At 47.4% G+C, this 14096-nt stretch overlaps 1 protein-coding gene across 1 annotated transcript in view; it reads right to left on the bottom strand.

Annotated features, from left to right (window-relative positions):
• The window catches only part of LOC147215404 (ankyrin-3-like), an 82781-nt gene that overhangs the window by 27718 nt on the left and 40967 nt on the right, over positions 1-14096 (bottom strand). The window contains exons 23-31 of the mRNA XM_086140128.1: positions 13589-13661; positions 12905-12964; positions 11212-11247; positions 7823-7946; positions 4437-4539; positions 3706-3750; positions 3091-3197; positions 1933-1965; positions 271-495 (exon numbers count right to left, since the gene is read on the bottom strand). Coding sequence (XP_085996254.1) covers positions 271-495; positions 1933-1965; positions 3091-3197; positions 3706-3750; positions 4437-4539; positions 7823-7946; positions 11212-11247; positions 12905-12964; positions 13589-13661 — 806 coding nt within the window. The remainder of the gene's footprint in view (positions 1-270; positions 496-1932; positions 1966-3090; positions 3198-3705; positions 3751-4436; positions 4540-7822; positions 7947-11211; positions 11248-12904; positions 12965-13588; positions 13662-14096) is intronic.

The following is a 14096-nucleotide window of genomic DNA, read 5'->3' as shown; positions in this document are numbered from 1 at the left end:
GTGTGTTATCACTGTGATTTGATTTAATCAAAAGTGTCGTTGCCAAGTTTTGCTGCAGGAATAAAAGAGTCTGATCAGCTGCTGAGCTGTGATTGGCAGGTGGGGGTCAGGTGGGCGTCAGGCCCCGCCCCTCGCCCATGTGACCTCCGCAGGAGGACGCCGTTTTTTTCACGACAACACACACACACACACACACACAAGCGCGCTCACACTCTGGGAACAAAACGTGCACTATAAACGCGCTATTTAGCCCAAAAAAAGACGACTCACCCGAGGAACTGAGCCCCGGCCGGTCCCACCTCCACCAGCCTGCTGGCCAGGCCCTCCCCCTCCACCATGGGCGGCGGCGACGCCAGCTTGTGCCTCTTGACCAGCCGGCACGTGATCCGCGTGGGCGCCGTGCACTTCCGCGGCGGGATGATGATGCGCATGCCGTTGTGGCGGCTCCCCCTCATGGAGCCGCCGCGGGCGTCCACCATGAAGCTCACCAGGAACCTGCAGACACCGGAGCGGAGGGAGGTGTTTTAACTTCTACAGGACACACACACACACACACACACACACACACACACGCGCGCACGGTTGAACTGAGTCGTGTTAGTCGAACGGAGAGTCTCGTCACACGTGTGAACTTAGGGGGTCCAAACATGGGGTCGGGGAGGGGGTTATTTTGTTATTTTGTTTATTTTTAATTAGATCCTATAGATCATATTCTCATCTTCAGCTTTTCAAAACAAATGCAAAATGTCTGAAATCTTAACAATGTTTATTTCTGTTTTTAATGTGTGTCTGAGCTCATTATAATTGTTATTGTATATCATTATCATAAAAAAATAAAACCAGATGTTGAAATATAAACATGAAAAAAACTGATTAATGACAAAAAATGTACTCTGACAATGAATCAAAAAAATAGGAAAACATTTTAGGAATAAAATAAAACAAAATAAAAAAGTCATTTTTTCACTGTTTGTTAAATCTTATCTGTTGTCTAAATGTCCATTAAAATGAATCAGAAATTAGAAAAATGTTTATGTATAAAATAAAATAAAGCTGCAATTTTTCACTGATTTTTCTAATTGGTTTGCCAAATGTCTATTGAGAAAAAAAGAAAAACAGAAAAAGGTTAGGAATGAGATAAAATAAAAATGAAATAAAATAAAATATTTTAGGAATAAAATAAAATAAAATAAAATAAAAATGTCATTTTTCCATGTTTGTTTTACTGAATCTGTTGTCCAAATGGCCATTAAAAATTCATCGGAAAATGAAAAAAAGTTAGAAAATTAACGAAAATGAATAAATGAAAATAAAATGAAAAAAGTTTAGGCATAAAATAAAAAAATAAAAAAAGTTAAACAGTAAAATACATGAAAATATAAATTTCCTTTTTCGTAGCTTGTTAATAAATGTGATCTGTTGTGCAGAACATATTGTAAAACAATAACAAAAAGTTGAAAAATAAAATAAAATATAATAAAAAGTTCATTTTCACTGCTTTTTAAGTTAGATTTGTTGTGCGAAATATCCATTGAAAATTACGAAAAAAAAAAAAAAGCTGTAAAATAAAATGAAATAAAATGCACAGTACAAAATTAGAAACGTTCTTCTTCACTTTTTGAATTAAATTCCAACTTTCAAATTCGGATGTGTGTGTCGACAGGTCGCGACCCCACTGAGTTGGGACCCCCCCCCACCCCGACCCCCCCCCCCCCCCATCGGACGGCGCCCGCCCAACTGATGCGGCGCCGGTCCGGACGAAATGCTGGACGTCGCTCAGATCAATTGGGAGGCTAACGGAACACACACACACACACACACACACACACACGTCGGGTCACGGTTTCACATGTGAGGGCACGACAAACATGGCTGTTAGAGGTGAGGGAGGCGTGACGTCACAAAGACGACAACCAATCACGGCCGAGTCACCTGCTGTCGTACTGCGGGAGCGGCGAGGAAACGCTGCAGGACGGGGCGACAAAGCAGCGCAGGAATCACGGGTCAGACCTCCAACCGACAAAACCCCGAACCCCAAAAACATCACCGACACACGGACGTATTCGCGGATGCGTTGGTTCATTCGTTCGTTCGGAAACGACAGGAGAGGAAAGAGACGTCGGGCTAGCCAGCTAGCATTTAGCGGCGCCGCGGATCGAGAGCCGGCGGGACGTTTTTGGTGGATCTTCCGGAGCGAGGGATGACGACGCCGCGACTCAGGCGGAAGACGGAGGGGAGAGAAGGATGGAGATAAAGGAGGGAGGAGAGAAGAGGAGGGGAAACCCATTCAGGATGATTGAAGAGAGAAGAAATGAGAGGAGGAGGAGAGAGAGAGAAAGAGAAGGGTGGAAAAAGGGAGAGAAAAAGAAAGAGAGAGAGGATGAGAATGGAGGATAGAGAGAGGGAGAGATAAAGAAAAAGAGGAGGAGAGAGAGAAAGAGAAGGGTGGAAGAGGGGAGAGAAAAAGAAAAAGAGGATGAGAATGGAGGATAGAAAGAGGGGAGATGAAGAAAGAGGGGGATGAGAAAAGAAGAGAGGGAGGAAACTGAGAAAGGGAGAGAAAGAGGAAGAAAAAGGGAGGAAAGAGAAAAAGAGAGAGGGAGAGAGGTGAAAAAAAGGGAGAGAAATGGAAAGAGGGAAGGAGAAAGAAAAATAAAAAGAGGGGGTGAGAAAAGAAGGGAGAGAGGGTGAGAATGGAGGATAGAGAGAAGGGGAGGTGAAGGAATAGAAAGAGAGAGGGAGGGAGAGAAAAAGAAAGAGAGGATGAGAATGGAGGATAAAAAGAGGGGAGATGAAGAAAGAGGGGGATGAGAAAAGAGGAGAGGGAGGAAACTGAGAAACGGAGAGAAAAAGGAAGAGAAAGGGGGGATAGAGAGAGGGAGAGATAGAGAAAAAGAGAGAAAATGAGAGAAAAAAAGAGAAAAAAGAGAGAGAAAGTAAAAAAAAGAGGGAGAGAGCGAGAGCCCTCTAAGGACACTGAATCCACTTTGCTTTGCAACCCTTCCTCACACACACACACACACACACACACACACACACACACACACACACACACACACACACACTCACACACACACTCCCAGCTCTTACCCGGAGTGCACGGGCGAGGAGACGAGGTGCACGTTGTCCATGGCGTCCGGCGTCCAGCTGTATCTCCTCAGGGAGTCGCTGTCTCGCTCTTTGGCGGCGGCCAAGTGCTGGGGGGGGAAGAGGGGGGTCACTGAGAGGACGAGCACGAGCACGTGCACGTGCACCGAAAACAATGAAGAGACGGGATGATGGAGGCCCTTCGGCGTGCGCTAAAATCAATCAATCTATCAATCAATATATTTCTAAAAAAACGAGGCCGATTTCGACCAATAGAATCGCCCGGTTGATGCGTCGGCCGGGGCTCCGTTTGACCCCCAAATGACCCGATGAAGGTTGATATTTAAAAATATAAACACATAAATAATATGTATTAACAAAACAAAACATGACTCGTTGCGTATGTAATTACACAGTAATTACACTGTAATTACGATGTAATTACACTAAAATCACACTCATTGATAACAAAGATACATGAAAATGGCGTTTTGTTTGTTTTCTAGTTTCTTCTGTGGTGCCAAAATGAAAATGACCAACGGCATGCTAATGACCAAACTGAAGGGGCGAAAGTGAAAGTGAAAGTGAAAGTGAAAGTAAACTCGGTGGCGCGAGTACCTTGTTGTGATGCTCTAAAATGAAAGACTTCTCCTTGCAGAGCATCTGGAGCGGCAGGGGGAGCAGACAAGCCCGTCATCGTTACAACATCTAACCCGTGTATTTATCTTTTTTTTATAAAAAGCGGCTTTCGACGGCACTTTTGATTTTTGGATATTTTTTTTTTTTTTGGTCATATATAGAGTTCAGGGCGTATGTAAAGGTGATTTGAAAACAACTGTACGCAGAATTCGTTTCGAAGCCCGTGACCTCCTGGTGCTCATAGATTTAGCTCGGATGCTAACGTTAGCTTTGCAAAAGCACACAAAGTTGTGGTGAATAGTTGCAGAATCGTAGCAGAAGTGTATCCGCGGGCCGTCCTCCGGCCGCTGGTGTGTTTCCCGTCCAAGCTAAGCGCGTCGCTCGGCCGTAAGAGGATTGGCCGCTGTTTAGCCTAGCACGTTTGGGGGCGGTGGACCCCTCCAGAGATTACCCCAGACTTGTATGCCAGTCGTCTACGCGCGGTAAACCTCTTGGGAGTAAAAACCGCTGTGATTAAAAGTTAATTAGCTTGTAATCACATTTAAAGGTGTTTACGTTCACAACGTTTGCCTCGGTTGCCCCCCCGGCACTTATTACACGCTTATTACAATGCTATTACCGTGTTATTACACACGTATTACACCATCGCGTTCAGTGCGTCGGCCGTCAAACGAGGTGTAAAGCGAGGGCGGCGTGGCGGGCGTACGCACCATCTCTTTGCTGGGTGCCAGGATCTCCTCGATCATCATGCTGTCCCGCGTGAACGAGCTCCTGTTCAGAGTGTTGGACCTATCAGAACTGAAGGAACGCAGGCTGGGTGCGGTTGCCGCGGCGGAAGTCACGGGTTTACCACGACACACACGTCACAATGATGGGAGGCGGGAAGGACGGGGAAGAGAGGTCGGGGTCGGGGTGGGGAAAAAGCAAAAAACAAGCACAATCACATTAAAACGCATGCAGCTTCCAGGAACCTGAATGTGACACCAGTGACACAAACAAAGAAATTCAAAAATAAATAAATCAAAATTTCTGGTTTCTAAGAGTAAAACTACAAAAGCCCAAATGAAGAAGAACCAAACGTGTGATGCGGAGGAAGGCTTCCCGGAGGCCGGAGGGTGAAATTTGAAGGCGTGTGTGTGTGAAGCAGAGCAGCTAATGAAGGCGTGTGGAGGGGAGGGGGGTGGTTGCCATGACAACCGCGTCGGAGGTGACATCAGCGTTAGCGGCTATCGGCTAGCAGCTTTCGATCACCCGCGAAATTGATTTGGATTTTTCAAGATTCACTTCTGGGGCCTCCCAAGTGCGGGAAATTCAAGCGTGGGATTTTAAGAGGACGTTAAAACACGAGGCGACGACACGTGACGACGACGGCGGCGGCGGCGAGACGTCGGCCTGTCGCATCCGCCATTTTTTCCTCTCATAACAAAAGTCCTTGTCGGCATTTCAAAAACAAAATGTCCTGGTCGCCCGCTCGGACAATTCCATCAATCGCGTCGGACCGCCGCGTTCAAGGACGCTGGGAAATCCCAGCGCTGCGTTGACACTCCAAACATCCTGCAATAAGGACCCATAATCTGAATTTAAAAAGCACCAACTAGCGGTTATTACACATTTATAAGACGCTATTACACAATACCAATTCAAGTATTCCCATTGGGAGTATGCGAGTACTGCATGTGCGGGTGTGTGTGTGTGTGTGTGTGTGTGTGGGGGGGGGGGCGGTGGAGTACTTTACGAGCACTCGGGAGTTAGCGGCGTGAGACGAAACTGATGGAAGGCAATAGCGCCCCCTATTGCCCGCAAGTATCAGTTCAGGTCCCTGGAAGCTGGATGGCGTGGGGGTGATGGAGGGGCGGACATGATGCCAAGCTGCGCCTTTTTGCACCGGCGGCGGCGGGGGTCGGAGTGGGGGGGGGGCAAGACGGCGCCCGGTCACAAAAAAACGTGTTAGCGAAGGCAGCGGGAGGTGGATGGCGGAAGGGGGTGCGGGGGGGTCGGGAGGTGAGGGGCTCGTCATGCCTTCAGCCTTACCTGACTTTGGGACTAACATTAAGAACGCACATGAGGAGAGAATAAGAGATGATGAGCGCACACAGCGGTGGCGGTGGCGGTGGCGGCCTTCCCCCCGTCGCTATTACTGTGTAATAACTGCTATTTCCCGTGTAAAAACATCTATTACCATGTAATGACTGCTATTACTATGTAATAACTACTATTACTGTGTAATAACTACTATTACTATGTAATAACTATTACCGTACATTCCTCGAAGTTGTATTTACTTCTATTACCATGTAGTAAATTCTATTACCATGTAATTACAGCTTTTACTGTGTAATAACTATTACCCTATAACGCCACTAATGTGTATTTACTACTATTACACATAACTGGTATTTATGTGTAATAACTAGTAATAACTAATACCATATAACTACTCTAATGTGTATTTACTACTATTACACATAATAACTGCTATTAATGTGTAATAACTGCTGTCACATGTTATTACTGCTATTACCATGTAATATCTGTTATTAACGTATATCGACTGCTACTGATTAATAACTGCTATGACACATAATAACTGCTATTACCATGTAATAACTGCTATTTCTGTATAATAACTGTGTAGTAACTATTACCATATAACTACTTCAATGTGCAATTACTTCTATTACCATGCAATTAATGTTCTTACCATATAATAAATGCTATTATCATGTAATAACGGCTATTACATTATATCACTGCTATTACTGTGTAATAACTACTAGTCCTGTGTTATTAATGTTAGCGTTGGGCAGCGGCGCGATGGAACGTCAAAATCAATTTGTTTTAGTGATATTTGGTTGCTAGGATACCGTTTCTGTTCGACTACGACCATGAAAATATAAACGACATAAATAAAACCCGAGTTTGTGGGTTCGATTCCCCGATTTCGATTAAAAGTCTGATGTTTAAACCAACTGACCGGAACGCGCTTTGGATTCTGACCCAGTTACCCGTTAAAAGGATTCTAAAGTAGAGTTGCTCCGCACACACACACACACACACACACACACACACACACACACACACACACACACACACACGAATACAACATCACACTCAAACGTTGCCCGAGGGGGAAGGAGCGGGGGGGGGCGCAATCGAACATTTCTAATTTCCTGTCGCAGTGTGTTTGCCTGTGAGTGTGTGTGTGTGTGTGTGTGTGTGTGTGTGTTCCCTGGAGAGTGTGTTGCACAAGTGTCAATATTTTCCCTCAGCCTCGACACGAAGCGAAAAGTTCAACAGCCCCCAGGAGCCTCCTGTGACCTCCAGTGTGTGTGTATGTGTGTGTGTGTGTGTGTGTCTGTGTGTGTGTGTGTGTATGTCATGACGAGTCGTTTTGTGGGGATTAAAGAAAATAATCCTGCGTTTGACATGTAAGTAGCCGACGACGCCGGCGTGTACGGAGCCGGGGCGTGACCTCGAAGGCCACATCCTGTCCGCCATCGAAGGCCGCCATTGGTGGAGACACCGGCCGCCGCGATGACATCACACGACCGGGTTCCACGTGCGCGCTCCCTGTCTCTGACCACCACTTTTTTTCCCCCCCGATTATTATCACGGCATCACGCCCCCCTCGACGCACCGCTCCGCCGCGCACGCCGCTTCCACCGCAAAACTAGCGCCTCGGCTCGGACGCCGCTTCTGCATCTCCGGGGTTAAACCCAAAATATCACGCGAATCTGACGAACCGCATCACGGACATGGAATCAAACCCGCGGCGGCGAAGACGACACACACCTGGCGATTACCGTGCGATAAACAAACTGCATTGTAATAACGCTCGGGTATCAAATATCCCTTTGGAGGAACTCCCTCGCACGCGTTCCCGTAATTCGAGGCGCGAGAAGGGTTTCCACGGCAACCCTCATTGCATCGGGTCGTGCAAACTGACACTTTAAGAATTCTTTCTGCCAAAAAAAAAAAAAAAAAAAAAAAAAAGTTTTGCTCGACAGGGCAACGCTAACGCTAACGGTGCTAGCCCCCTTTGCGCCGCCGCCGCCGCCGCTATCGAGCGAGCGGATTCCGGTGTGATGCGTCTTACCTCTGCGACCGAGCCCCCACACTGAAGCCCATGTAGCCCTCCTGGGGGAGCGAGTCGTCGCCCAGTTCCCGCAGGTCCTGGGGGGCCAGATATTTGTCTGTATCCCCCGTCATTGCGTCATCACCTAGCAACACACAGCGCCAACAACAGTTAGCAGAGAACCGGCGAGCGAGGGCTCCGCCGCCACTGTCCACGGTGACGGGGAACTTTTTTTTTTTCGACACCCGCGTTCAGGAGCTGCTCTGCTTCCCCTTTCGGAAAGGGGGGGGGGGTGGGACGACCCCCCCTTCCTCCCTCGCCCCCCCCCCCTTCGTGTTGTCGGGGCGCTAGCCGGTCGATTCACCCGTCGCACCAATGGGATGTTTTCCAGTTCAGCTCTCTCCGGTCCCGGCCTTCAAAAACAAAACCAATCACAAAGAAAAGCTCGGGGGGGGGAGGGGGGGGTGTCGCCGGGGGCAACAAGTGCAGAGAGAGAGAGAGGGGGATGAAAGAAAAGATGAGCGGCGGCGGCGGCGGCGAGGACGACAGGAAGTGGAGAAGGGCGAGGGAGCGGAGCAGGAACAGTTAGCGGCGTGGTGGAAGGGGGGAGAAAAAAAAAAAAGAGGGGGAGGCCGGAGCAAGTGCATGCAGGCGGAGAAATGAAAGAGGGGAAAGAGAGGGAGAGCATTCCTGCACACACACACACACACACACACACACACACACACCCAATGCACAGTGTCACCTCATCCCATGCTGCTACAGCACCCCTCCCCCCCTGAAATTGCCTCCCTCCCTTACACACACACACGCACGCACACACACACACACACACACACACACACACACACACACACACACACACACACACACACACACACACACACACCACAGACCCCCGTCTGGCAGCATTCCATGGCGTGTTCACAGGGGTTTCTTCTCATTCTGTCTGAGGTCGCGAGTGTATGTATGTACGTATGTGTGTGTGTGTGTGTGTGTGTGTGTGTGTGTGCTCACCTCCCGCTTTAAAACACTTCATCCGTCCGTTCGCTGCACTCCTTCTCTCACTCCCTCTCACTCTTTCCCCCCCTGAAAAGTTGCCCCTGTGCTCACACTCCTCCGTCTGAGCTCACACAAACAGATCGCCTTTCTCCCGCCTCCCCACCCAGCTCCGGGATTATCCACTGTTTGCATGTGTGTGTGTGTGTGTGTGCGCATGTGTGTGTGTGTGTGTGTGTGTGTGTTCCGGAACGGACACCTAGATCCCACTGCAGGACAGAAATAGTAAGAGTGTGTGTGTTCTCCCTACCTATGCAGAGTCAACAGGAGCGCTAGGGAGCGCAAACTTTGACTTCTCTTTCAGCACACAAACACACACACACACACACACACACACACACACACCTATAAACCAGCCCATACTGAGTGTGGGAGTCCACACAGCTCCCTCTTGGTGCCCCCGAAAGTTTACGTGTGTGTGTGTGTATGTGTGTGTGTGTGTGTGTATGTGTGTGTGTGGGGTTACAAAAATAACTCCACCGTTTTGGAATCACAATCAGCTTTATTGGGCAGGTATGCAAACACACACACACACACACACTCACACAGACACACACCATTGTTTTTTCCATTGATCCAGTACAGAGAACAGACACGGACACAAAGTACACATAGTACTACATAAATATATATAAATATACTGCATGTGTATGCACAGTATATGTACCACATTCCCAGCGGTTGGTTAGGGTTAGCAGAAACCAGGCTTTGGTTAGTTTTAGGGTTCATTCGTCGGTTAGGTTTCGGGGTGTCAAACGTACGGCCCGCGGGCCAGTACCGGCCCGCCGGGGGGTCCGATCCGGTCCGTCAAAAAAAATCTAAAAAAAAGTCATGAACTACTTTTTTTTTTTTTTTGAATAAAAATGCAGTTCCTATATTGCCTGCTAGCGGCGCATGCTATTAGTTTAGTTTATTTTAGCGTTAGCAACACGGCACATTATGTGACCCATAGCTTCCGGGTCTGGAAATAGCATTTAATATACTTATTACTACTATTACTTATTGTTAGCGATGTATTAGCTTTTCCGTTGGCCCCGACACCCTCATCGGCAAGATGTGGTTGTCAAAAAAAGAGAAAAGTGGACCTGGAGTGTCCTGGTTTTCCAAGAAAAACGGACCACTTCATAATTTCTTGGTTGAGGTTAATAAGGGACTTGTATGCTCGGTGTGGAGGCAGCAAGTTTCGGCGCCACTATGAGATACAACATTTGGACTGAGTGTTACTTTTAGGTAATTACGCTATAATTTTACTGGCCGTATTTGGCCCCCGGACTAAAATGAGTTTGACACCCCTGTCTTTAGCGGTTAAACGGCGTCCCCGACCCCCCTTCCCTCCGGAAGAGCGCCCCCTAGTGTCCGGAAAGCAGAACGCCGACCCGAACCGCGGGGAATGTGCCGCCCCTCGTCTTTACAAACAGGACGTTTCACAGGGAACCAGGAGATAGACAGGTCCATCAGGGGTCGGGATTAGATACGTGGGATTAATCCCCCCCCCACACACACACACACCCAAAGCCCTGATTGGATTATTGATCATGCAGTACATTTCCATGACAACCGTGTACACAAAAAAAAAAAAAAAAAAAAAAAGAACAGCAGACCGATCCAGGTCACACATTCGAAGGAAAAACGGCGTTCCACCGATAACGGCGGGATTAGCGAACCCCTCGGGGTGGAATTCGGGGTGCAGGCTGAGCGAGAAACTCCTAAGAGTTCATTAAAACTATAAATAAAGTGCAATATTAGCTTTTTTTAAGACAGAATTCTTGCTTTCTCAAGCGTATTATTTTCCACAGCGATAATAATATGAGATTATATGAGATTACACGACATTAGATTATATGAGATTACATGATACATGATACTTTATGCAGTTTAAAGTTCTGTTTATATATTCTGCAGTTACGTCTTTCCTGATTGGCCGAGCGTAATCTATCAGTAATCTGATTGGTTGGGATTAAACTGCTCCTTCCGGTAGCTGTTTACCGGAGCGGAGGAACCCGCCGAGCGAGCGTGTGTGTTCCGCGGCGCGTTGTGGGTGTGTGTTATCGGAGATGTTAATCATTGCTGGTATGTGTGTGTGTTTTCGGATGCCTAGGGTTACACACCATACAATTTTAGACCGGGGAGTCAGAGGCGGCCGAAGCTCCATGGCAACGCCACCCGTCGCGGCACAGGTCACATCAAACATGCACATACACACCGATAAATATGCATTTTTTGTACAATGGCGACACACACACACACACACACACACACACGCACGCATGTCGGGTTTAGTTCAGTCGGTTTAGCGGCGCCACCTCAAGCTGGTTATTCGAGTTAGTCGAAGTGAGGCGTTTGGGACTTACAGGAATAGTTGACGCAGATATTCCCACAATCCATCTCTGTTTGGACAAAGCAGAAATTCACTCATTTAAATTTTTTTTTTTTCTAATTGTCTTTCACGTCGCGCCGATCGGGTTTGGAAGAGCCCGTGACAAACACGCAAACGCACAAACACACACACACACACCGAAGCGCAAACATTGAACGCGACGGCGCGGAGGAGCTCCTGCTTTTCTTTGAGTGTTACATTCAGTGTCCTTTAAAAAAAATCGTAAATCGGACGCACGGTCACCCGCCTTCGTTCGAACTGCTTGCTTTTAATATCTAAATAAGAACAAATGAATCCGAAACTTTCCCCGTCACTGTCTTGTTACTGCTACTATTAATATGGTGCAAAACTGCACGTTTTTTTTTTAATAATTATTATGTGTAATTATATTTTCCACAGGTCATTGAACCCACTTCCTCGCTCACGGTACTTTCCGTGTTACATTATTTTTACTGATTACAGGAAGTGATAAGAAGTAGATTATTACATCAGAAAACAGGGCTGACAGAAATGAAAAAGATTTAACCATTAATTAAATTTAATTGAAAATAATTTCAGTTTATTTTAAGCTTTGTAGGCTCATCCCAGAAGGAAAAGCCATGAAAAAAAAATATATATATTGTCAGGAAAAAAATGGGCGGAGCCTAACGGGCACCATCACACACTTCAACTTCCTGTTGCACACACACACACACACTTGCGCGCACACACACACACACACATAGAGCGCAGCTGGTTGGTATTGAATAAACCGAGTTTTGCGAAGGGGGGGTTTGACGTCACGGAAGCGAAAAGATACCCCCCACGGGACGTCACCGTGGAAAAAAAATGGCGGCGAGCGGAAAACAAAACAAACCTGGCGCGTCTTTTTTCTTTCTTTCTCGTCTCTCGGCTTGGTTGAAGACGAGCAGACGACCCCCTCCTCCCCCCCGATGGCACCCCTATGCTAGCTTTGCCCCCGGCTGTGTGTGCAAACACAATGGAAGCGTCACCGACCAGCCACCGAAGACAAAGCGTCGAGTGTGTGCGCGCGTTTGTGCTTGTGTGTGTGTGCGTGCGTGCTGAATAGCAAGCAGCCCGCGTCGCCTTACTCGAACGGTTGCCGTGGCAACCGAGAAAGAGATATAAAATTCCCGCGGTAGGACGCTAGCAGAGCGCGAGGCGGCTAATCTATCGCCGGGAGATGTTTTTTTAAAAAAAAAAAAAAAACAATATAGTAATAAAAGAATTGAAAATTAGGTTCGCACATGCAATAGCAGAATTACAGGGAGTCCCTTTCGGTCCTGGATCGTCTTAATCCCGCTTTGTTTTTATCTCGTTCCCACAATTTAACAACCCGAGATGATCATCTTTCGTATCGGTAACACGGTCGTAAGGGCTCAAATGCCGGGTGAAGTTATTATCTCGTGCGCACAAGATACTCCCCTGCCGGGAACGGGATGATATGTTGTCGTGACGAGACAATAACCGCCGCTCGGGCAGCCGATCGCCTTTTCGGGACTCCGTGTAATTATCGGTGAGGTGAGGAAACAGGAAAGGCTTTCAAATCCACGCTAATGCGAAGGGGTTAGCGGACGGGGACGGAAGCTGTGAGCGACGGACGGATGGACGGAGGAAGAGAAGGAATGAGTCAAAGAAAAGGGAAAAAAAAAAAAGAGAGAAAATACCTTCGTCAACATCAGACAAATAGTCTTCTGTGATCAATTCGGGAACATTGGCTTTACAGACTGTGATCAGGACGGAGGAGAGGGTTAGCGGGGGGGGGGGGAATAAAATTAACAAATAAATTAAATTAAAAAATATTATTATTATAAAATAATAATAATGATAAAAATAATAATAATACGATGATGATAATAAAAATAATAAAAACGAGAAGGAATTAAATAATTCCCGGATATTAAACTCCCGACTTTGAGCTAGAACAAGAGGTTCCAGTTGAGAAGAACTACATTACCCACAATCCTCAGCTCCGCTAGCAACACCCAGTTACCCCGCAACCATCAGCTAGCATCTCCCCCTGCTAGCGTCTCTTAAAAATCCCACCCGTCCACGACAATACTTTGCAAAGTTTTCAAAAGAATCCGTCTGGGATGGAACCCCGGGTTCGCCGGGGGTCGGTGGGGTCGTAGTTCTTCGTCCCCTCTTTCACCGTCCGCTCGCGCCACGTTTGACTCTACAATCCCGATCAAACGTTGAAATCATGATGGGGACGGAGGCGGCGGATGACATTTGAAAAATGGCGCCACCACGTCTCCGTGACAACAGCCGTGGTTGAAGAAAAGAAAGAAACGCGTGGAAGTCGCTCCCCGCTCACAGGCTGAAGACGCCGCCGGCGCCGGGATCCTTACCTTCGTCGTCGGACATGTCCAGCACCTCGTTCATGGTCTCCGGGACGTTCATCTTGTGCTTCTCCGTCAGCGGCTGCTGGAAGCAGGAGGACAGAGAGAAGATGCGTGCTTAACTTAGCTTACACCAGCTAGATTTCATTAAACATTAGCATATCTCTATCGTTAGCGTTAGCATATCTAACATTTCCAACTTTGCCATCGAAAGCCGCCCATCCAGACCCTGGTGACTTTAGCTTAGCTGACTAGCTTGCTACTGTCACTAATAGCCACTCACGTTAGCTTTAGCCTGGGCTAAGCAGCTAACACTTTCAAACAGCAGAGTCACTACAGTTGAAGTCCCGCTGTTCCTGGAAGCAAACAAAGCTGAGCTTGTGGATCTTCTGAGAGTCCAGCAGGTGTGAGGACGTCCATGTAGCTTCGTCAAAAACCTATACTTTGAGTTTTGTTGATTTTTTTGGGGGGGAAAGCGACTGAATAGCATTTCTTCTTTAAGACGCTGCTGTTAGCA

This window comes from Fistularia commersonii, chromosome 32 (assembly GCF_037954325.1).
Source record: "Fistularia commersonii isolate RoL2024-O1a breed Wild chromosome 32, RoL_Fcom_v1.0, whole genome shotgun sequence".
Lineage (NCBI taxonomy): Eukaryota > Metazoa > Chordata > Actinopteri > Syngnathiformes > Fistulariidae > Fistularia > Fistularia commersonii.
This window is presented reverse-complemented; position numbering and strand designations above follow the sequence as displayed.